The sequence below is a fragment of the Peromyscus californicus genome, unplaced genomic scaffold (genome assembly GCF_007827085.1).
Source record: "Peromyscus californicus insignis strain IS unplaced genomic scaffold, ASM782708v3 Scaffold_8__1_contigs__length_139910024, whole genome shotgun sequence".
Lineage (NCBI taxonomy): Eukaryota > Metazoa > Chordata > Mammalia > Rodentia > Cricetidae > Peromyscus > Peromyscus californicus.
The window spans coordinates 1,289,269-1,313,216 of record NW_026294606.1 but is presented as its reverse complement, the minus strand read 5'-3'; the positions used below and the strand labels follow the sequence as shown (position 1 = coordinate 1,313,216).

The window sequence follows — 23,948 nt, the reverse complement described above, 5'->3', positions numbered from 1 at the left end:
TGTTTGTTTATTTGTTTGTTTTTACTCTTTTAGGGGCTACCACTCAGCTCCCAAATAAAGACATGGAGACTTAGTCTTACTTATGAATGCCTGGCCTTAGCTTGGCTTGTTTCTAGCCAGCTTTTCTTAAGTTAAATTACCCTGTCTACCTTTTGCCTCTGGTATTTTACCTTTCTCTTTCCTTCTTACTCAGTGGCTGGTTGCGTGGCTGAGTGGCTGGCCCCTGGCACCCTCCTCTCATCCCTTTCTCATTCTTCCATTTTCTCTGTCCTTCTCTTTGTGTTTATTCTCTCTGCCTGGCAGCCCAGCCTATCCCTCTCCTGCCTTGCTGTTGGCTGTTCAGCTCTTTATTAGACCAATCAGGTGTTTTAGGCAGGCAGAGTAACACAGCTTTATATAGTTAAACAAATGCAACATAAAAGAATGCAACACATCTTTGCATCATTAAACAAATATTCCATAGCATAAACAAATGTAACAGATCTTTACACAGTTAAAATAATATTCCACAACATTTTATACCTCATTACCCTTGTCATATGGGTAGGTAACTTGGTAAAGTGCTTGCTATGAAGCGTGAGGACCCGAGTTTCATTCCCTAGAACCCGTTGGCCATGGTGGCACACACTTGTAGTTGTAGAGACAGGTAGATCCCTGGAGCTCACTGGCTAGCTAGCCTAGCCTAATTGGCCAGTTCCAGACCAGTGAGAGATCCTGTCTCAAAAAACTAGGTGGACAGCATCTAAGGAATAATACCTGAGGTTGACCTCTGTCTTTCACATGCATGTGCACACATGTGTGCATATATAGGTACATACATACATGCATACATACATACATACATTCTCAAAAGAAAGTAATAAAAAATTAAAAGATGAGGGGGAAACAAATATCCTTAAGATATTATCAATAGTTAATTTCTGTAAAGCAGAATTCAGTAAAGGTTTGGGTGGTGGCTTTGGTTATTAAGTCTTTCATACTCACCTGATAAAGAATGATCCCCTTTATCATTTGTATCTCAGTACATTGAGCCTGGCCTAAAGCTTTGTTCGATGCAGGTTAACATTGTTGGCAAGGATGCTTTATGAATGTAGCTGTGGACTTCATACTTGTCACTTTGGGGTATGCATGCTGTTCATTGGTAATGACACTAAGTTTGTCTATAGGACAAGAAGGGAAGCATCCATACAACAGTACCTTCACAAGTAAGGTTTTTTCTTTATAATAGCAAATCTATGAAGTGACATTTTACTACCATTTAAGTATTTTGATTCTTATGTCCATTTATGTATGTTTTGGCATGTAAACTTATTCTTACTTGAATCCATTTATCTTGTTGGGTCTTATAGCATAATATATTTTTCTAGTTCATCATTTCTCCTATAAAGCAAAGTCTCCTTGATTAAGAATTAGATACAGTTTTAACTTAAGTCAAGGTCAGTGAATACCTGATTGTATTGGAGTGAGAAGTTAAACTAATGAGTAAGTCTACAGTGATGGCAGTTTATCGTCCTTTTTTGTTTTCTGAGTTGTAGATATGCTTATTTGCAATTTGTACGTTTTCAGATAGTTCAAGTTATTTACTCATCTTTTGATGTTGTTGTAGCATATAGTCCATGTACAGATATTTTATCTAATTATAGTTTGCAGATGTTTTCTCTTAGTCTATGTCTTTCATTTTCTTAATGATGTCTTCAGAAGGGCAAAAGTTTGTAACTTTGACAACATCCAATTTATCACAAAAACTTCTGAGAAGTTTTCATCCGACTTAGAATCAGGAAGATGGTTCTGTTTCATAAATTTTAATATTTTTTCTCATTTTGACTTATAATCTATCTTAAGTTCATTTTTGTGTATGGTGTCTGATTTTTTTCTCTTTAACTTGTAGATGTTTATTTATTATATATTTACAACCAATTGTAATTGAGTTTTTTGTTGTTGTTGGTTTTTGTGTTTTGTTTTGTTTTCTGAGGCAGGATTTCTTTGTGTAGTTCTGGCTGTCCTGGAACTCATTCTGTAGACCAGGCAGGCCTTGAACTCAGAGATCTGCCTGCCTCCTGAGTGCTGGGATTAAAGGTGTATGCCACCACTGCCTGGCACAATCATTATTCTTGGTGCTTCAATATTCTTTTTATTTGTTTGTTTTTGAGACAGGGTTTCTCCGTATAGTTTTGGTGCCAGTCCTGGATTGTGCTCTGTAGACCAGGCTGGCCTCGAACTCACAGAGTTCCATCTGGCTCTGCCTCCTGAGTGCTGGGATTAAAGGCGTGTGCCACCACCACCACCACCACCACCACCACCACCACCACCACCACCACCACCACCACCAGGCTTCAATATTCTAATTAGACTTGTTTCTGGACATTAATCCTAACTTTGGCTCTTCAGCATTTCTACTGTGTTCCCCCACTGATCTCTCACTGATACACAGCACTTGTTCTTTCTAATAGATTGACCATTGCAGCTGCTCATCTCTACTGGGGTCACAGCATTAACCTTTTTAGTAAACAGTATTCATTACCAGTTTCAAAAAAATGCTGGTGTCCATATCAATGCTTTTCAAATTTAATATAAAGTTTGTTTCTTTTATGTGTCTGTTTCTGATTTGTTACTTAAAGGAGGAATTGTCATTTAATGATATTTAAATAATAGCTTTCATTCCAGCATTATCAAACTTGATCTCTAAACCTGTTACAGTATCATATGCATTTTATTAGGGTTTACAAAATCATGTCTTTTCTCATTTCTCATTTTTTTTCTGTATTTACCAGTAGTGTTCTGTGATCTAGGGTCACTTAGCCAGATGAGAACCAGTAGAATCATCAAAGGATGAAGGTGTTAGTGAGAAAAAAAAAGGATGTCTAAATTCTTTAGACTAAGGTAAGGACATTTTCTGTTCCCCACTCTTCCTTTTTTTCTTGTAGTTTGGAATGGTCAGCTGTTATTGTAGATGAAGCTCATAGAATCAAGAATCCAAAAACACGAGTGACGGAAGTCATGAAGGCTCTGAAGTGCAAGGCCCGCATTGGCCTCACTGGCACCATCCTTCAGAACAACATGAAGGAGCTGTGGTGTGTTATGGACTGGTAGGTGAAATGCTTAGACATTTTCTGGATAGTTGTTTAGCTAAATGCTGCCTTGTTTTCTGATTGCTAGTCCTTTAAATCACAGCCCTTCCCCCCAGAAAACTGGTTACTTAACTGTTTACAGAAATATTCAATCCCAAGCATGTTTCAGTGTAGGAAGTCCTCTGAAAGTCTTAGCATGCTCCTTTTCGTCCCCCTAGTAAATAAATGCTGAATTACCAGCCCTATCACCTTCAGTTATAAACAGTCATAAAGAAGGAATGCTGTTTTCCTGGCTCTTGTTTTTGTTGTCATTAATAAGTAAGCCGCTGAATATATTCTTTACAAGCAAAAGAATTGAATGCTTTTCTTTTTAAATAAATTAGTAACTTTGTTACGTTTTTCTTACTACCTTTCTAAAGGGCCGTGCCAGGACTTTTAGGTAGCAGGACCCACTTCAAGAAGCAATTTTCTGACCCAGTGGAACATGGCCAGAGACACACAGCAACAAAAAGAGAGCTTGCTACTGGCCGAAAAGCTATGCGCAGGCTTGCAAAAAAGATGTCTGGCTGTTTTCTCAGGCGCACCAAGACCCTTATCAAGGGTCAGCTGCCTAAGAAAGAAGACCGGGTGAGAACTGCATTTGTTTGTATTATTAATTCTTCATCACAAGTTTTTTTTCTTGAAAAGCATTTCTTTTTAGGATTCCTTTTGCAGAAAAGTTTCTAACGTGGGATTTCAGAAAACATCAGTTGAACTCAGTTTTATTTCTTTCCTAATTTTACTGACCTGCTAGCTAATAGGCCTGCAATTAGTACATTTGTTAATTAGCTTTCTATTGCCATGATATATTCTGGAGATATTTAGTCCATGGTTCTTTGGGCCTGTGGGAGAACATGGTGGAACAAGCTCTTACCTCACAGTGGTGAGAAGGAAGAAGAGACAGGAAGGGGCCAGGAACCCAATACTCACTTCAGGGACACAGTCTCAGTGACCTAAGTTCCTCCTTAAAGGCTCCACATGCCAAAGGCCAGTGAGCTGGGCTTTGGGGGTCCTTTGGGATCCAAGCCATGGTGGCCATGTGTATCTAATATACATCTTAAGTCAGGTGTAGTGGTGCACTCCTTTAATCCCAGCACAGAGGCAGGTGAATCTCTGAGTTCAGACCAGCCTGGTCTACATAGTGAGTTCTAGGCCAGTGAGATCTACACAATGAAACCCTTTCTCCAAAAAAAACCCAAAAAACAAAAACAAAAATCCAGACCAAATCCTCCTGTCTTATCAAGGCTTTGATTCAGTTCTTCCTTAAGGAAGTAGGGACAGCTTCCCTTAGTAATGAGTTTTTCCTTCACACGTGGTTCAGTGTGCTCTGTGGCATCTTAATTCTAGTTATAGTAATAAAGTGGTGTAGCACTTTTTTTTCTAAGTTGGCTTTATGTAGGATGCTGTTTGTAGTTATGCTACTGACCTAATTTTTAACTTGTAAGAAAATAACATTGTTACTGTTTAAGAAAACTGGAATTGTCTAGGATTTTTAGATTTTTCACTGATTGTCTAACCTTGTGATTCTTAGCTCCAGCAGTAGAATAAAGATTCTGTAAATTATTACAAGCTAAATCCAAGTCATGCTGTCTTAACTAGAGGTGATGATTGTAAGCATTGCAGCTCAGAAGGAAAGGTTATTGTGTTAGAGTACTTTGTCTCTCTCTCTCTCTCTCTCTCTCTCTCTCTCTCTCACACACACACACACACACACACACACAAAACATTTTAGAAAGCAGAGGTTGTACTTTGTGAACCTCTGCTTTCTAAAATGTTGTGTGTGTGTGTGTGTGTGTGTGTGTGTGTGAGAGAGAGAGAGAGAGAGAGAGAGAGAGAGAGAGAGAGAGAGAGAGATATCTATTTAATAGGAATAATACAAACAAAATACATCAAGAGAGAACTGTGCTAGAAATTTAGAACTTGGGCTCTGGCTTCCCATTTAAAGTTTTTTTCAGCTGAGCAGCTTCCTCGGGGTCTCAGACCAGTGCTGTTTGTTAAGGAACCAATCAGGATAGGCAGGCTTCACATGGTTTCTCTGAAATGCATGACACATAAGAAACACTGTTAGTGTTGAATACTAATATAAAATACCCTTTACATTGTAATCACTGAGTACCATCTTCTGTGTCCTCCTGCTGTTCTTACATACTTTTATATTCAAGACTGAGCATCATGGAGTGATTATATTCTGTAGACATATTTTTAAAATTCTAGCATTGTTTTTAAAGATATTCCTGTATTTGCTGAATGTGTATTTTTTTGTAATACTGTCTCATTGTATTTATATAAATGCTTAAATAGGTGGCTGTTCCTTTTTATTCATACTCTTAATGGCCTGTTATGGATAATTTGATTTTATGACAGCGGTTTCATATGTATCTAGAAGAATTTTGTTAGTTTCTAGTGCTGCCAGAAGTAGGAGGGAAATTGTGTTTGTTATAAGTTGGTGGCATTGTTTTGCTACAGTATTTTGTTCTGTCCTCAAATTTGGACATACAATAGCAACTTATGTTTGCTTTTGCATATATTTAATTCTTATCTTTACTAATTTTAGGAATTTAGATCAAGAGCCTAAATACAAGTAACTAAAGTAGCATGAAATTTCTAATGTTTTTGCAGTTTTTCAAATATTTCAGTAGCATTTGTTATTTATACTATTGTTCTAAAGTCTTTTGTTTTACATTATCATTATTTGTTTGCATGATAGACTGATATATTTCTAAGAAGACCCATGGTATACTGAGAAATATGTAAGGAAGTCACATTATTTGCTTTTCATGTTATTTTTTCTTTTAAGTAAAAACAAGAACAAATTATAAGGATTATTTAAAAGTGAGATAATAGTCTGTACAATATAAAATGAGGTGAGCAAAAATGAAAGAGAATGGGGGAGTAATTGTCATAAAGATGTAAGTACAGGTAGTTAGTGTAGGTGATTGTGATGTTAACCTCATGAAATCTAGTGGGCATTGTGATGATTATTCTCATTGCTATAGAAATCCTAATAACTGTCTTCTCGTCTGTCTACAGATGGTGTATTGTTCTTTGACAGAATTCCAGAAAGCTGTCTATCAAACAGTGTTAGAAACAGAAGATGTGGCTTTGATCCTTCAGTCCTCTCAGCCTTGTACCTGTGGCAGTGGCCGGAAAAGGAGAAATTGCTGTTACAAGGCAAACATTTCCATTTATCTTCACTGTTTTGTTCTTGTGTCAATAAAACCAAGGGACCAGGGAGATGGCTTGGAGAGTTTAAGTACTTGTGACACAAGCCTGACGAGCAGAGTGCTGATTCCCAGAACCCACACAGAGAGCATGCAGTAACAGGGTCTGTGATCCCAGCATTCTTGGCAAGATTGGATTGCAGACAGGAAAATCCCTGGGAGCTTGTGGGCCAATAAGAGACTCTGCTTCAAAACAAGGTAGAAAGCAGGAACTGGCTCTCAAAAGTTATCCTCTGGTCTCCATATGCATGCCATGGCACATGCATGTCTTCATCACACACATACACATAGATAATCACAAGTTAATCAGAAATTTTTTACAATATCAAATCACTGCATTATAAGATACAAAACTCAAATAGCAGTAAGACCTAGTTTAGAAATTAAGCTTCAGTTTGGTATCTGCTCACTTCTTATTCGGAAGTAGCCTACTTTCATCTTAAAATTCCATTTTATTTTCACAAATTTTTCATCCACTGCTATTAAGAATGAATCACTGCTGATGAAACACACAACTCCTTGCCACAGAGTCTATTTAATAGAGACTTGTGTTAGTAGAACAACATGTTTTCTTAGAGACAAAAAGTTATGTGTGTTTTTTTTAATCTGCTCTTTATTTATTTGGTTTTCTGAGATAGGTTTTCTCAGGCTGTCCTGGAACTCACTCTGTAGACCAGGCTGGCCTTGAACTCAGAGATCCACCGAGTGCTGGGATTAAAGGAATGTGGCAATACTGCTGGGTTTTGTTTTGTTTTTTTCTTATTTATTTCTTCTTCTGTAATGATTATGGGGACCCAAGTATTTCTCTAGATTGCTTTTTATTCCATCAGTTGGTTTTGCTGTTTTCAGTCATTTCCAATTTTGTAATACCCCATGTATCTAGAAAACTTTCTAACTTTGTTATCAGATTTGGGGTTCACACCTTGTTCCCCGAGTCAGATCTGGACACTCATCAGTAATCCAATTAAAAGAACCAAATTAAAAGTGGAAAGCAGAAAAAGGAGATTTATTAAGCACAGCTACTTTGGGAAGAGGGACAAAGACCCAGCAAATTCCTCAAATCCATATTTTGTTGATTGTTTTTTACTTTTTGGGGGGGCCTGCCACCCAGCTCCCAAATAAATCACACAGAGGCTTATTCTTAATTATAAATGCCTAGCCTTAGCTTGGCTTGTTTCTTGCCAACTTTTCTTAAATTAACTGGTCTACCTTGACCTCTGGCCTTTCTCCTTTTCTTATTTCTGTGTATCTTACTCCATGGCTGGCTGTGTGGCTGGCCCATAGCATCCTCCTCTCCTTGTTCTCTTGCTCTTTCTTTTCCTCCCAGATTTCTCCTATTTATTCTCTCTGCCTGCCAGCCCCGCCTATCCTTTCTTCTCCCTTGCTATTGGCCATTCAGCTCTTTATTAGACCATCAGGTGTTTTAGACAGGCATAGTAACACAGCTTCACAGAGTTAAACAAATGCAACATAAAAGAATGCAACACATTTTGCATCATTAAACAAACAAATGTAACACATCTTAAAATGATACTCTACAATATCCAGCTTCCCATTTCAGAAGTGAGATCAGCATTTAAATAGAGGACAAAGCAGTGCCAGTCAAGATGCTGTCTTGCCCACCACTGACCCATCAGTGTCTGTCTGGGCTTTGGTCTGTAAGGTGATTTTACAAGTTGTTAGAACTGTGTGAAATCTTTCTGGAAGTCAAGTTCCCTCTCTAGCTGGTTCCTTTTCCTCTCATTGTGAGATTCCTGGGGAACTCCTGTTTTCCTGGGCTCTGTTTCAGTCATCTGATAGTCAGGTTGAGAGACAAGTGTCTCTTTAGAGTATCTTCAGTTCTGCTGGGCTAGGCATAAGTAGAGAGTAAAGTCTTCTTTAGAACACTATGACTACATCATAGTGTTGCTACCAGGACCCTCTTAATGGCATTCTGTCACTGTTCCATTCCAGAATGGAGACTCCCTTTTTATTAAATAAACACTACATTACGTTTCATGAAGAGTGATTCTAGGTCCATGATTCAAGGATATTCTTCCAAGTAGTTGGCCTTCACTGTCATAAATAATTAGACAATAAGTATTAGTGTTGTGTTTTATAATTTGTTATATAGCCACATTATTAATGCTTTTCTTATTTGTGTTTTTTTGTCCTTTCTGTTACAGACTAATTCAAAGGGTGAAAAAGTGAGAACTTTGTGTCTTAGTTACCTAACTGTGCTACAGAAAGTAGCTAACCATGTTGCACTGCTGCAGACCACCAGCACCTCCAGGCATCAGGTTGGGGTTGACTTTACATTTCTCCATGATGCTATTGATATAAAACTGATACTGTATAGTGTTGTTGACACAAGAAATCATAACTCTCATCTTAAAGGGAGCAAGAGATACTTTATTCTGGAGCCATTTCAGTGACCAGAGCCTGGGAAGAGAGATTTAGATTATCCCAAATTCCATTTTTTAACATGGAAGTGGTTTTATGAAGTTTTATAGTTTACTGAAGAAAGAAACTCAGAAATCTAGGCAAGTTTTAAAATATATTGGTGGGTACATTAGAGAGATGGGTGCAACAAGATGAGGGAAGCTTTTTTTTACAGGCCCAGGATGCTATCTGATGACATTCTTAGCTTTTGGATTGGTAGAAACTAGGACTCCAAATTATTTATCTATTAGTCACAGAATGTTAGTTCTGACACAGATGTGTGATATTTTGTTTGTGTTCTGACAATAAAACTTACCTGAAGACTAGAGGGCTGAGCTAGCCACTAGTTAACCATAGAGGCCAGGCGGTGGTGTCTCACACCTGTAATCTCAGCACTCAGGAGGTGGAGAGAGGAAGTGATAAGGTGGGGTGGAGACAGGATCTAAGCCTTTTAGGTCTAGTGATTCGGTCTAAGTGACTTCTAAGGTAAGAAGAAGTCACTGGTGGCTGCTCCTTTGCTTCTCTGATTTTTCAGGTTATTACTCTGTTATTTGACTCCGGGTTTTTATTGATAAGACTAATTAGGTTCACGCTTCAGGCAAGGAATGACTATTAGAGGGTGGGACTAAAACTCTGCCCAAGATAAGGTACCTTCTGAAGCTGTAACATTCCAATCTATCCATAGTATTGCAGCTCTAATCAATCAGCCAGTCAGTTTCTGCAGACACAGCTTCTTTACACTTCTTTCTATTTCACAGTATCTTAGCACAATACTCTTAAATGTATTTTAGGTGACATTGAAGAGAAATCTGACTTGCTTATTTTAAAATATAGTAATTGAATAAGAGAACCTGCTTAGCATATGCAAGGTACTGAGCTCTATTTTCAGCATTAATACTAATAAATCTTTAAAGTAAAATTTATTTATCAAGGAACGTGTGCACTTAAATTTTTAATCAGGATGAAAAAGCTTGAGCTTAAAGTGATAGCTGTTTTATCTGTCTGATAGTGTTTATGTATTTGCTTTGGTATAATTACTTAGATAGTTAGCTGGGCAGTGGTGGTGCACACCTTTAATCCCAGCACTTGGGAGGCAGAGGCAGGCGGATCTCTGAGTTCAATGCCAGCCTGGTCTACAAAGCACGTTACAGGACAGCCAGTGTTACACAGAGAAAACTTGTCTCAAACAACCAAAAAATAAATAAATAAAAAAGAGATTACTTAGATAGTTGATAAATGAATTCCATGCAATCAGTTGCATTAAAAATAACTGCTAATATTATGTTTAATTATATTTATCTTATATGCTAGGTAAGTAGATATATAATAATCTGTATATTAAATATTTAGGCTGTTTCCCAAACTGTCAGAAAATCAGTCCTCTCTAAGGTAGGGATTAAATAAGACCATTTGCTTTGATACTGCAGTTCTATCTTACTCTAGAGACAAGATCAGTAAAGAGGTCTCACTGCCATGTAAGGATATTTTCTTGTGCTGTAACTGGTACTATTTAAACTGATTTGAAATCTATTAAGAATTTGGTACAGTAGTCTTTGATAGTATTATTTACTCTTTAGGGAATGTTTGTTTCTTGTTTTGGAAATCTTGAAAAACTAACGATATAATATCCATATCCGTAGTGTCAAGGATTCATCAAAACCATACATATTTAACATACAGCTTTTGGATTTTGTGAATTATTAATGGAACTTATAAAAGGCAGATTATATTTTTTCTCATAAATAGATTTTTTTATAAAGTTTTATTTTTTGCAGGTTTAAATATGTATTGAAATTTCTTCTTCTTTCTCTCAAGGAAACACTTACCAAGAAGATATGTGATCAGGTATTTTCCAGATTCCCAGATTTTGTGCAGAAAAGTAAAGATGCAGCCTTTGAAACACTTTCTGACCCTAAATATAGTGGGAAAATGAAGGTATGTGCTCTTCCTTCAGTTTTCATTCAACCAGGGATGCTGCACGAAAGGTTTGATTTATGCAGTGGTACAGCAAGGACCCAGCTAAAGGACAGGCACCCCAACAGTGAGAAGTGATTGAGGTTATGAGCTCTGCACATAGATCAGTGCACACAATGGGTTCTTAGTAGCAGTGACATCAAATATACTTTAGACTTTTCCTTACCAATCTATTGGACTTAAGAGCACTTAAAATACATGCTGTTAACACATATGTACAGAGACAAGGCCTCTATATCTAGACTGGATTTTCTGCCTCCATTTTTTGTTTCCTGACCTGGATAGTAAAATTGCAACGGAACATTTGTTCTGCTCAGGGAAACTGACCTATGGCCATGTTAAGGCATCTTGGTTTGTATGGAGAGCAGTTTGTATGATTTGCAACTTCTGACTGATTGTAGTCAAACAGATTTTGACAGTAATAAGCTGGAGATATGTACTGTAGGACTATTGGTTATTTATCATGTAATTAGCAGCATTACTTGTGACATACTGGTTTGGTGATATATACCCTATAGACTTATCATAGAATTACTGCCTATGAGGTAAAGAACTTCAGGTCATTGAGTTGTGTATTGTTTGTGAACTCAGACATGTGAATTCTCTTTTTATCCCTTGGAGAAATATCACAGATCCACTTACTAAAAGAACAAGGAAGACTAGGGAGCCCAGCTCAGTGCTGTGGTACATAAAGGCGCTATGTTCATCTTTCTAGGCCAGTCTGACTAATTTGAGAAACTTATATCCAAAAATTCCTTTGCTGTGAATACTCTCAAATTCATAGGTAGATTGCCCTATTCTTTGGAGGCCATGTAAGGATCTGTATTATATAAGCCTCAACATATATTGATGGTATTGTCATTTTTGAATTTTTAGTAAAAGCCCTTAATTTATGGTTATTCATTTAGTGAATTTTTTTTTTCTTTAAATGAAGACCTGCCCAATGAAGACCTGCAGTCAGGAAAAAAAAATTCTCTTCTTATTACTTATTTCTGCTTTTTACTGTTAAAACCCCAAATTTCAACAGATCTGAAGCTATGTTCAGGGACATGAGTAGAATATTTCTGGTTTAATACAATAGCATCTTCTGAGGGAAGGAAAAGACAAGCCACAGACCAGAATATCTTTGCAAAACAATGAAGGATTGGTATCCAAAATATACAGAGAACTCTTAAAACTCAGTAGTAGAAAATAGGTAATCTAGCTTTAAAATGGGCAAAAGATCTGAACAGATACATACTGCAAAAAGAAGGGCAGATGGCAAGGAAGTTCAAGGGAAGATGCTGCCCAATGTTGTGTAACTGCAAAAATTAAATGGGAGGTACCATTGCACAGCTATTAAGGTAGCAAAGTCCAGACTACTGGCAGCACCAGCTGCTGCTGTGACCCTCTTCCATCATAGGTGAAACTGCAAAATGAGTTGGTCACTCTGGAGAATAGTTTGGTGACTGATGGCAAAGCTTTCGGTAATGTTAAATGCATAGCATTTAAAATGTATTTGATATTTAAATAGGAAAATGAAATATTCTTACCACATTATCCATTAATCACATTCCTGGTTATTTATCCAAAAGTTAGATTTAGTGAATTTTGCTTAGTTTAAACTTAGTAAAACAAGAACCCCACCTAAATTTATTCATATTTTTCAAAGTTTGTAAGCAATCAAGATGTCTTTCAAAAGGCACTTGGATTAAACTGTGGTGCAGCCATAAAATGGCATAGTTTTTAACAAAAAAAATTGAGTGACACATGGTGGTGCATGCTTTTAATCCCTTCACTCTGGATGCAAAGGCAGAGGCAGGTGGATCTTGTTAAGTTCAAGGACAGCATCGTCTGCATAGCGAATTCCAGGCCAGCCAGGGCTACATAGTGAGACCTCTTAAAAAAAAAAAAAAAAACAAAAAAAAACAGAGAGAGAATTGAACACTTGGAGAACTCTTAAATGTACATTGCTAAATTAAAGCTAGTCTGGAAAAAAAACTACATGTTGTGTGACTCCATCTGTGTGACCCTGTGGAAAAGGAAAAACTCCAGAGACAGCAGAAAGATCAGGGGTTCTGGGGGAAGAAAGGTATGTAGGTAAAACAACAGGGACTTTTAAACATTAACAGTATTTTATATGGTGTTGTAATGTAAAACCATGTCCTGATACGTTCATCATAATTCAGAACTGTAAACAAAATGGGTGAACGCTAATGCAAGCTGAGCTTCAGTTAACAATAATCGGTCAGTATTCTTAATCAGTTGCACAGATACCTCATGAATTGTAATAATGATAATATTTTAATAATATTAGCTTTATATAGACGTTAATAGGAGGTATTATGGGGATATATAGCTCAGAGATAGTGTGTTTGCCTACCATGCACAAGACAATGGATTAATCCCCAGTATTGCAAAAAGAGATGAGGGATGGTATGTGGGAGCTTTCTACACTTATACTCAATTCTGAAAACCTAAAAAAAAGACGTGTATCAATTAAAAGTATTAGTCTTATATAAAATTAAAAATGCATGTGCTTCATAAAGTCAGTTATGTCATTTAAAAATAAAACTAAATGCAAATAAAACTTTGTATGTTGTCAGATATTAAAATAATATTTCTCCAGACTGTGACATTGTACTCACCATCTGAGTATATTTAAAAAGACAACCTCTGTAGCATATGTTTTTCAAGGATTGAGGATAAGACTCAAATTTAGAACAAAGTCCTTGCTAGATGAACTATTAAAAGGTTGTTATGTTGAGTATAATTTTTTTCTTTAGATGCTTATCATCAAGTAAATAACCTTGCTTTTTCATAGTCCAGTAAAACTTGGTACAGAAAATTCCTCTCCCATCTGTGGATTGCCTTTCCATGGTGTTCTGTCTTCCCAGGTATGGGAATGTCTGCTTAAAAACAGCAGATTCTGCTGTGTATTGGACTGTTGCTTCCTCTCCAAAGACCTGAGTTTGAGGGTTGATTATTAGCACTTTGAGGTCAAAGCCCAATCTGGAAGTCAGGGTTTATGGTAAATAAACAAAGGGGAGAAAGTGAGAAGAGATGTGTATCTAAGAGAATAAACATCAAGTCTTTCAGAACCTACCTAGGTGCAACTGAGAGCCTTGCATTTTGTCTGTCTAGAAAGCCATTTTTTTGCTAAAAAGATATGCTTTGCTAATTCAGTTTCTTAACATATTATAGGTATAAAAATGTATTCTAGAAATTAAATTAATCCATCATCTAAAATGCTTCTTTTTATTAAAACCTGATAAGATGAAATAGACTTTGGGAACTTTATTGCCTCACTGACAACAGGATAATGAGTAGCATTTGATGTGATAAATATATTTGTCAACTTGGACTATGTAAAGGAAGTTAGCAGAGATGACTGAGGTTAGTGTTGTGTAGAACACTTTTTCAGGAACTCTCCAGTGCTGTCTGTAGGTGTAAAGTGCACTTATATTAGCACTGGTCCACTCATGCCCTGTGTTTCTTCCCAGGTTCTCCAGCAGCTTTTAAATCATTTTAGGAAACACAGAGATAAGGTTCTTCTTTTCTCCTTTTCCACCAAGGTGAGTCCTGTCCAGAATGTTTTTGCTTGATCAGCCTGCATCTCTAGGCATTAACCACAAGGAAGTAGCAGATTACTGTCACATTCTCCTCATCTCCACAGCAAATTGTGGTGAGGGAAGCAACTTAGGCCTTCCCAGCACACTCAGTTATGTGTGGAAATTAGGTAGGGTGCCACCTTCTTACCAAGATATATAAGATAAAGTTATATTTTCTGCTGACGTTCTTTTGAGATATTTAGAATATTTTAAAGTTTAGAAAATGACACAAATAAATGTTTACATAAATTATTTTACCAGTGTTTTTCTTTTTATTTGGTTTCAGTTTTTTTTTTTTAAATAAAAACTTATTTTAAAAAAAAAGATTGCCTCTTTCAGAATAATGGAAAGAAATACATGGGTTAAAAGTAAGAAAAGTATTTATTTTTTGGTGATGGAAATAGAGTCTGACTGGGCCTGGCATATATGAGGAAGTCACTCTCGCACAGTTACACCCAGGACCCCCATATCTATTGCTCATTAATCAGAAGAAAGAAATTGTGAGCACAGCGGTCAGTGATTGGGCAGAGGCTGTGGCTGACTGTGCTTCCCCTGCTGTCCTCCAGCTGCTGGACGTGCTTGCAGCAGTACTGCATGGCTTCTGGGCTTGATTACCGGAGACTTGATGGAAGCACAAAATCAGAGGAAAGACTCAGGGTTGTGAAAGAGTTCAACAGTACACAAGATGTGAACATTTGTCTTGTCTCCACAATGTAAGAAAATAAAAACTTGATAGCTTGATTTCTATCTGGTTGTTTTTTAAACTATTTTGGGATTAATTTGCAACAAATAGGTTTATGTTGCTCTGTTTTATTTGACTTTAAGAAGCAGTAAAAATTTTATCAGTTGTAACTAGAATAGCAGTATTTTGAATTTTACCTAATCTTTTATTTCCTCAACATTCTGTAATTCCCCTTGTGAGGACTGGCTTAAAAGATAAGATCCCAGGACTTCCTGGGTAGTGTTGGTGTCTCAGGGTCAGTACCTTTGGGCTTTTTACTCAGAGCTTGGTACTGCTGCCTTCTCTACCTTTGTCCCAACTGGAGCTTCTCCTGAAATTTTGTAAGGAATAAATTTGTTCTAGCACCTACTTAATGAATCTCTTAGAAACACCTAAGGAAGATATTTGGGGGCATAATAAATACTTTATCTTTGGCATTCTGTGTGAGAATTTTTAGATTTGTTCTCACTGTTTTTGAAAAAAATAACCAGAGGATTGTAGATGTAAACCAACCGTCTTATTAAATAAGAAACACAGAACCAATGCAAAGAAGAAAGCCAAGAGGTCAGAGCTAAGAGTTTACCCTTCCTCCTGCGGTGGTCCTACCTCTCCGAAAGAGAACTACTTCCTGTGTTAAAGTCTTTATAAAGACTTTCTGTTCTGCCTTCTCATTGGTTGTAAACCCAACCACATGACCGCCTCGTCACTGCCTGCCTGTACAGACCTCCAGGTCTTCTATGGTTGGTATTGAGATTAAAGGCATGTGTCTCCAATGCTGGCTGTATCCCTGAACACACAGAGATCTACCTAGCTCTGCCTACCAAGTGCTGGGATTACAAGCGTACGCCACCACTGCCCTGCTTTCCTACGGCTTGCTAATAGCTCTGACCCCCGGGCAACTTTATTTATTAACATACAAATAACATTTTAGTTCAAAATAAAATGTCACCATAGAGGACTTTAGAAATAAAATGTGAAATGCAAAAGTAGAACTAAAACTGAGTACTTGAGATGAGGTGAATAGTCAAGCTGCTGTGGCATGCCTGTGACATGAGCAGTTCTGTTGAATTCCTGCAGCTGACAAAAGGAGAGGCTTTGAACTTCATTTGCTGTGGATGACGTCAAACATTTCTCACTTCCGTCCTTACATACAAAGCATAAATTTATGAACCAAGATCCTAGTAGGACCAATGGATTGGGTTTATTGGACAAATATTTCTGTAACTTCTACTTGTCGGAGGTTATATACTAAAATTGAAGAATATACTAAAATTATTTTTAATTATATTTGAAAATATAGAAACGGTATTTGAATATATAAAATTGATTAAAAGAAAACTAGCATATTGCATGGATTTCTATCAACCTGTCTATATAGATTCAAATGGTCAATTTGTTTAGGGATTTTCTTTGAATGGTAGAAAAAGAATATGTCATAGATATATAAGCATATTTCTGTTTAAACCACCTACTTTTATATAAAAGAAGGCAATATAGTATTATCTTGGCTGCAGAAAGTGGGCGTGGTTGAGTTATAGGACAGTGGTTTGTTCTATTCTGGATGGTGGGGTTGCTTGAGAAAGGGTCTTATCATGTAGCCTAGACTGACCTGGAACTTTTGACTCCTGCTTCTGCCTCCTGAGTGCCAAGATTACAGTATGTACTACCATCCCTCTTAACAGTTTATGCTGTTTTAATGTGTGGTTTCCTTTTCTTCCCAGGGCTGGTGGACTAGGTCTCAATTTTGTTGGTGCCAACGCTTGTTATATTATTTGATCCAACTTGGAATCCAGCCAATGATCTTCAAGCTATTGACAGGTATGATACCGACAAAATGTAAATGTTCTGTAAATTCTTGTCATCTGAAACCACTTCTGAACTTTATAGATTGTTTATAGTTAGGAATGGTGGTTACCTGGTAAAAATTTGTAAATAGCAAACTGATAGTAGCCTTTTGTTTCCTACCTCCTAATAATGTGAATAAAACCATAATACCAAAGACAAATAGGACAGTTTATTGCTAGTAGTTCTGAAATTTTGAGAAAACTCTGAAGAGAGACTCACCAGAGAGAAACCACAGTCAGAGTCTGCAGAACAGAACAAACTGCCAACATGAATTGACAGCTTGCAGGGTGTAGGGCAGACGAGGGTAACATGAGACTGGTGCAGATTCCTTTCTACACCTCATACTTACACAGGAGTTGTCTAGAATGAGTTCCTTAAAGAGCCATTTCATAAATTAAGTAGGAAACTAAGATTAGAAAAGTTCCTGGTATGTTAGAATTAGATCACAAAGTGGAGCCAATCAAGAATCCCAGACCTTCATAGTATACAATCAGGGAAGTAATTGAATAAACCTATTGCCTGCATAGGAATCCAGACCATCTTTCCACTGTAATCCGTGTGCTTTTTTATTTTAATTACAAAAGAGAAATTAAGTATTATGAGACATTTTTATAAAAGTGGCAGCATGAAAGAAAAGAGCCATAGGGGGAAAGTCAGGCATTGAGGGACTAAAATAAGGATGAGACAAAAGTAATATAGCACCCTAAGAAAAATACATATATAGTGAGCACAGAATGTCCCCAGAAATTAAAGCCTTTGCTGAGATAAAGCTCAGTAGCAGGTCTGAATAATAAAGCAGAGAGAGTGATGTGATATAAAGGATGCATATTTTAAAACAAAGTGAAATCAAATAGATGTAGAATATGAATAAAGAGAAAGGAAAGTGCCCCCTCCCCGTGCCAGAAAAAAATCATCTGTTTGTTCCAGAAATAAACATAGAAGACTGAAGGACAGGAGAGGAATCAGCAATGTATCTGAAGAACATTGTTAATTTTGAAGAGCTGCCAAATACTTAGTACAAATAATGGCCAAGAGAGAGATGAAATCTATATCTTTGTTATATTTCTCATTCTGAAGATAAAAAGGAATAAAATACCCTAGAGTGAGAAATAAGAGGATTTATAAAAGCAAAACCCAAAAGAAAAATCAAGGTAGCAATAAATGGAAATCAGCTTCACTTCTTCAGGTCGGACTTTTTGTCTGTGGCTACAGTTATGACCTTATGAAAAAGAAAACTACTTTGACTTGTGATTGTGATCAGTGATTAAAAGCAACCTGACACCTGAGAATGCAGGAATGTACTGCTGCAGCCTGAGAGCAGTGCTCAAGCCAACAAACAGATCAGTGATAGCCAAAGAAGGTTCTATGTATAGCGTTAGAGCTAAAATTTATTGACAACAAAATGATTTTGTGGTTGGGGTCACCATGATGTGAGAAACTGTATTACAGAGTATCAGCATTAGGAAGGTTGAGAACCACTGCTCTATGGTTTCATTATTTATATGCACGTGTATATCTCTGTGAGTGTATGTACATGAGTGTGTGTGTATTTGAATAGGTTAGAACTCTCTAAAAAGAAAAAAAGGCATGGTGATACAATTGAAAAGTTAGATTCAGATATATACTTATTATGAGACATGTGTAAAATAAGAAAGAGGTAGAAGGCTAAAAATAAGAGTTATGAAATATGAGAGTCTAGAGAGATAGCTTAGTGGTTAAGAGCATGTGCTGCTATTGCAGGAAGCCAGGTTCAATAAAAGGCCATTTTTTTTTCCTTTCATCTAGAAATATGCCTTGTGATTTCTACTAGAATGCTAAAATGTATGATCATTTTACTTTATTTTTTCCAGTTCTTGACATTGCAGGACTTTGCACATGCTAGGCAAGTGCTCCACCACTGAGCTACACCCCACACACGGAGGCTCAGTCTTAGTTATGAATGCCTGACCTCAGCTTGGCTTAATCTTAATCTTAAACTGTTCCATCTACCTTTTGCCTCTGGGCTTTTCCCGTTCTCTTCTGTAAATCTTTTCTTACTCCATGGCTTTCAGTGTAGCTGGGCGGCTGACCCCTAGAGTCCTCCTCCTTCTCTGGCTCCTAGCCATCTCCTCCCACATTTCTCCCTCTCTATATTCTCTCTGCCTGCCAGCCCCATCTATCCTTTCTCCTGCCTTGCCATTGGCCGTTCAGCTCTTTTTTAGCCCATCAGGTGTTTTAGACAGGCACAGTAACAAAGCTTCACGGAGTTAAACAGATGCAGCATAAACAAGAGTAACACACCTTAAAATAATATTCTACTACAGATAAATGAGAAAAGAAAAATGCTCAGTTATCTCAATTGATGCAGAAAAGGCATTTGACAAATTTAACAGCCTTTCGTCATATAGAGAGCACAACAAATTAAAGTGTAAGGAAATTATCTTCACATAAAAACCACTTATAAAAAATTGACATCATACTCAGTGGTGAAGAGCTGAATTTTTTTTAATAGATTATCAGCAACAAAGAAAGGCTACATTTTTTTTTTTTTTGCCTGAAAACAAAAGACACATACTGTATGGTTTTACTATTATACTGCAGAAAGAATAATCATGTTTGTAGAGAAAGTTGAATGGTAGTGGTGGGGAAATAACCTCAGGAAAGTACTTGAGGACATGGCTTTGATTCCTCAGCCAGTGTAAAACAAAAAACAAAAAAAACTGAGCATGGGGGAGCTGGGCTAGTCAGCCCAGCTAAATTGGCAAACTCCAGGCCAGTGAAAGACTGTCTCCAAAAAAAAAAAAAAAAAGATGGTGTCTAAGGAATGCCTGTGATGTTCTCACCTCCACACATACTCTCACATGCATACATACCATGTAAAATGGTGGCTGCCAGGTACTGGGGGGTAGAGACTAGGGAATTGCTGTTTGGTTGGTAAGGAATTTCAGTTTGAAATGAGGAAGGTCTGTATATCATATTGGTTCCAAAGCATTGAATCTACTTTCTGTGTTTCAACTCTGTGCTCAAAATGACTAAATTTGATGTTGCATGTATTTTATCATAAAAAAAAAATCAAAAGAGGTGTGGGTTTTTTTTTTAAGAAATAAGTACTAGTGAAATTACTGTAGATCACTAAGTTCTCACATTAATTTATAATTTTAATTTTTTTTTTAAGATTTATTTTATGTGTATTAAGTGTTTGCCTGTATGTGTATATGTGCACTGTGTGCATGTGATGTCCACTGAGGCTAGAACGGGACTTTGGATCCCCTAGAATTAGAGTTACAGGTGATTGTAGGCCAGTGCAGTGGATACTAGGAAGCCATCACTGAGCCATCTCTCCAGACCCGATTTTTAAATTAATTCATTAGAAAAGACTGAAAGTGAATGAAAAGGACGATATAACTTAGAAAACAAGCAAGCAAACAGAAAAGGCAAGTAAGATGAAGCTATAGAAGAAATTATCATTATTAATGACATAAAATTTAAATTATTAATTAAAGGAAAATAATACTTGAATGGTGGGAGAGGAAAAGACAAATATACAGAAGATTGTAAGAGGCAGAAAGGTGCCTAGTGTGATAGCATCCACCTTCAGCACTCTGGAGGTGGAGGCTAGCCTGGTCTACGAAACAAGAGAGCCTGTCTTTTAAAAAAAAAAATCAGAAAGGCTTACTAACAAATAATGGTATTTTTTTTTTGATATTGAACCTTTTACATACAACTTTGTACAGATACATTTAGAAGGACAAAGGAACAACAATTGCGCTTACGTTTATTATGAGCCAAGTATTCCGTGGCCTGCATGAATTATATCTTTTAATTTAATACCCATACAGGATAGGTGTAGGTGGACATTTCTGTCCCACCATCCAGTCCCAAATAACCACACAGAGACTTATTAATTATGAATGCTTGGCCAATAGCTTAGGCTTGTCTCCAGCCAGCTCTTATACCTTAAATTAACCCATTTCTGTTCATCTATGTGCTGCCCTGAGGCTCGTTTACCTCATCTATGAACTTCCCAGGTTGCTTCTTCTGTGTCTGGCTCGAGATTCCCCAGACTCCACTCTTCTTCTTCCAGCATTCTCTCTGCCCCGAAAATCCTGCCTAGCTATTGACCAATCCACTTTTTTTTTTTTTTTTTTTTTTTTTTTTGAGACGGGGTTTCTCTGTGTAGCTTTGCGCCTTTTCCTGGAACTCACTTAGTAGCCCAGGCTGGCCTCGAACTCACAGAGATCCGCCTGGCTCTGCCTCCCGAGTGCTGGGATGCCTCCCGAGTGCTGGGATTAAAGGCGTGCGCCACCACTGCCCGGCCCAATCCACTTTTTATTAACAATGAGAGCAACACATTTTCACAGTGTACAGAAGGATTATTCCACAGCAGACAGACACTGGCATCATCCTGTCTCACACTGCAGAAAACTGAGACAAAGTGACCTTAGTTACTTTCTCAGGTTCACAGGATGACAGGTTCAGGATCTACTTCTATGTAGTCAGGTAGAATCCATAGAGAAATGAAACCACCCTTTGTTTATTTGGTCTTGGAATATTCGGTGTGACTTTAAACTTTTTATTTGTGTATGTGTTTGTATGTATGTGTGTGGTATGAGTACCAAGGGTTAGGATCACATGCACTTGCCACCACATGTGGTTTTTATGTAGGAGACTGGGGATCAACCTCAGGTTCTCATGTTTGCATGGCAAGTACTTTAGTGAGTTATCTCCCTAGCTCCGAATTTTGTACTTTTTCATGTATATCCCTATGACTTACTATTTATCCCACTCTCCCTCAGAGCATAGTGCATTCCCCTCCCCGACCATCTTCTTCCACTGAGTCTCTAGAAGAACAAAGAGAAATCAAGACATTGACCTGTGTGTCATAAAGCAGTTCCTTTATATTTGTCCCTACATAGTAGAAGACCCATCACTTGCAAGTCCCTGATTGATGGACCAAGAGCCTATAAAGCATAGGTACAAAATAACATGTATTCAAGTTTCACCTGTGGAGATTAAAAAACAAGCATTCAAACACAAAACAGTGGGCTACACAGAGATGGGGCAGAGAGGGGGGAAGGAAAAAGAGAAGGCGGGGGAGGATGTTTTCTTGGATCCTTTTCGTTTTTTTTTGTTTTTTGGTTGTATTTTTTTTTACAACCCCCACCCCATTCCCTTCTGTAGAAACAAGGTTTGCAGGACTCAAAAGTCTTCTCTATGAGAGAATACCAAATATTAATATTATTTAAATTGATCTCTCAAATTCAAAATATATTTCCCCAAATTATAACATTATTCAAGTATTGTAAGTAATAGAGTCTTATCCCATTTGCCTCAGGAACCCTACAGGTGTTTAGGGACATGACTTCATTCAGAGCATCAATAAAGCCTGTTTGAGAATACAACCTGGGGTTTTAGGCCACTGAGTGATTCATTCAGTTCACTCAGTAGGTGTATGTCAGCTCTTAAACCTGCATTTGAGACTTTTCAATTATTTTTAACAAGATTAATTTTTATTTTGATTTTTATTCTTTGGGATGGGTACTTTTTTCTGTTTTTATTTTTAGACCATTTTATTAAGGCATAATTGGCATATATACAGTAAACTTAGTGTATACAGTTGGTAAGTTGTGATGATTGTGTACATCTATGAAATCATCACCACAATCAAGATAATGAATGGATCCCCTCTTCCGCACAGGTTCCCTTGCACCTTTTGTAGTCTGTCCCTCCTGCACCTTACTGTCCTTCATCCCCAAGCAGTTACTAATCTTGCTTTCTGCCTCTATGGATCAGTCTGCATTTGGAGGAATCTTATAGAAATTAAATCATTTGGGGATGGTCCATAAGGGGGTCCCCCAAAAGAAAAAAACCAAATTTAGAGAAAGGTTTGGGGCAATGGGAGATGATATTTGTAACAGAGAGTTCTATATACTTTTTCTACAGTATTCTCAGTAACTAGTCTTTTATATGACTAGATATATTTACATTATTACTAAATAACATCATATAACCTAAACACAAAGTATTAAAAATGTTGTGATCTTCCACTTTTACATATAGAAACTGCCTCTTAAGCCTCAGGTTGTTTTAGTTGACTTACTGTTTTTAATTTTCAGGGCATATAGGATTGGGCAGTGTAGGGATGTGAAAGTGCTGAGGCTGATATCCTTGGGGACTGTGGAGGAGATCATGTACTTACGGCAGGTCTACAAGCAGGTAAGAATATGCCTTATTCTAAGAAGTAAACACTTGGTCTATTTTCAGAAATTAGGAACAAATTTGTATAAAGAAGTTTTGAATTTTACTCTAGTATGAGTTTACTAAAATTATAAAATACACTCTTAAATACACTTGCATGAAATAGAGTAATTGTTAAGTTCATTGGATTTTACTACTAAAAGCTTCTTAAAGCAATATTTCTTAAACCTTAATGTGCATTTAAATCACCTAGGGATTTTGTTGGCATACAAGTTCTGATTAAGTAGGTCTGAGGTACAGCCAGCCCAGGACTCTGCATTTTGTTTGTTTGTTTGTTTGTTTGTTTGTTTTCTCCTGAGTGCTGGGATTTAAGCCATAGCCACCACTGCCTGGGTGACTGCATTTTTAATTAACCTCCAGGAATGCCAGTACTCAGCTAGTACACTGATCACAATTTAAATAATGTGGTCACATCTCCCCACATAGTGAACCAAGGTGTGATACGTGTACCGTAGATGAGTTTCAGGTGCACCGAGACATTGATCTCACAACTCATGGCAGGAATGCCTGACCCATCTTCCAGCCTTAGGATTTAAGAAAAATCCTCTTTTTACTTCAGGTTGATGTTCATGGGTTACCATCTTCTGTATGTGCTGAGACATGGAAAAGATTGAGGAGCACTGCCCTAGCAATATGGATACATCATAGGAAACTGACTGCAGAGATGCTCAATAAATGAGATTGTGCAGCTTGAACTTCAGCTGCTGCTGCTTGGTGCTCTGAATGTTCATCTGAAATCTCATTGGCTCTTTAATATTTGTAGGATATTAATTTCTGTTGTTTTTATACCTATAAATAAACATTTATTCATTTAGAATTGCTCATTTAAGAA

At 37.2% G+C, this 23,948-nt stretch overlaps 1 protein-coding gene across 1 annotated transcript in view; it reads left to right on the top strand.

The window, feature by feature from the left end:
• Nucleotides 1-23,948, top strand: part of Ercc6l2 (ERCC excision repair 6 like 2) — a 91,674-nt gene that overhangs the window by 19,764 nt on the left and 47,962 nt on the right. Inside the window, 10 exon segments of the mRNA XM_052727786.1 lie at nt 2,925-3,086; nt 3,488-3,695; nt 6,138-6,278; nt 8,494-8,607; nt 10,565-10,684; nt 14,206-14,295; nt 14,899-15,026; nt 16,756-16,792; nt 16,794-16,852; nt 22,975-23,074. Of these exon segments, the coding sequence (XP_052583746.1) occupies nt 2,925-3,086; nt 3,488-3,695; nt 6,138-6,278; nt 8,494-8,607; nt 10,565-10,684; nt 14,206-14,295; nt 14,899-15,026; nt 16,756-16,792; nt 16,794-16,852; nt 22,975-23,074 (1,159 nt within the window).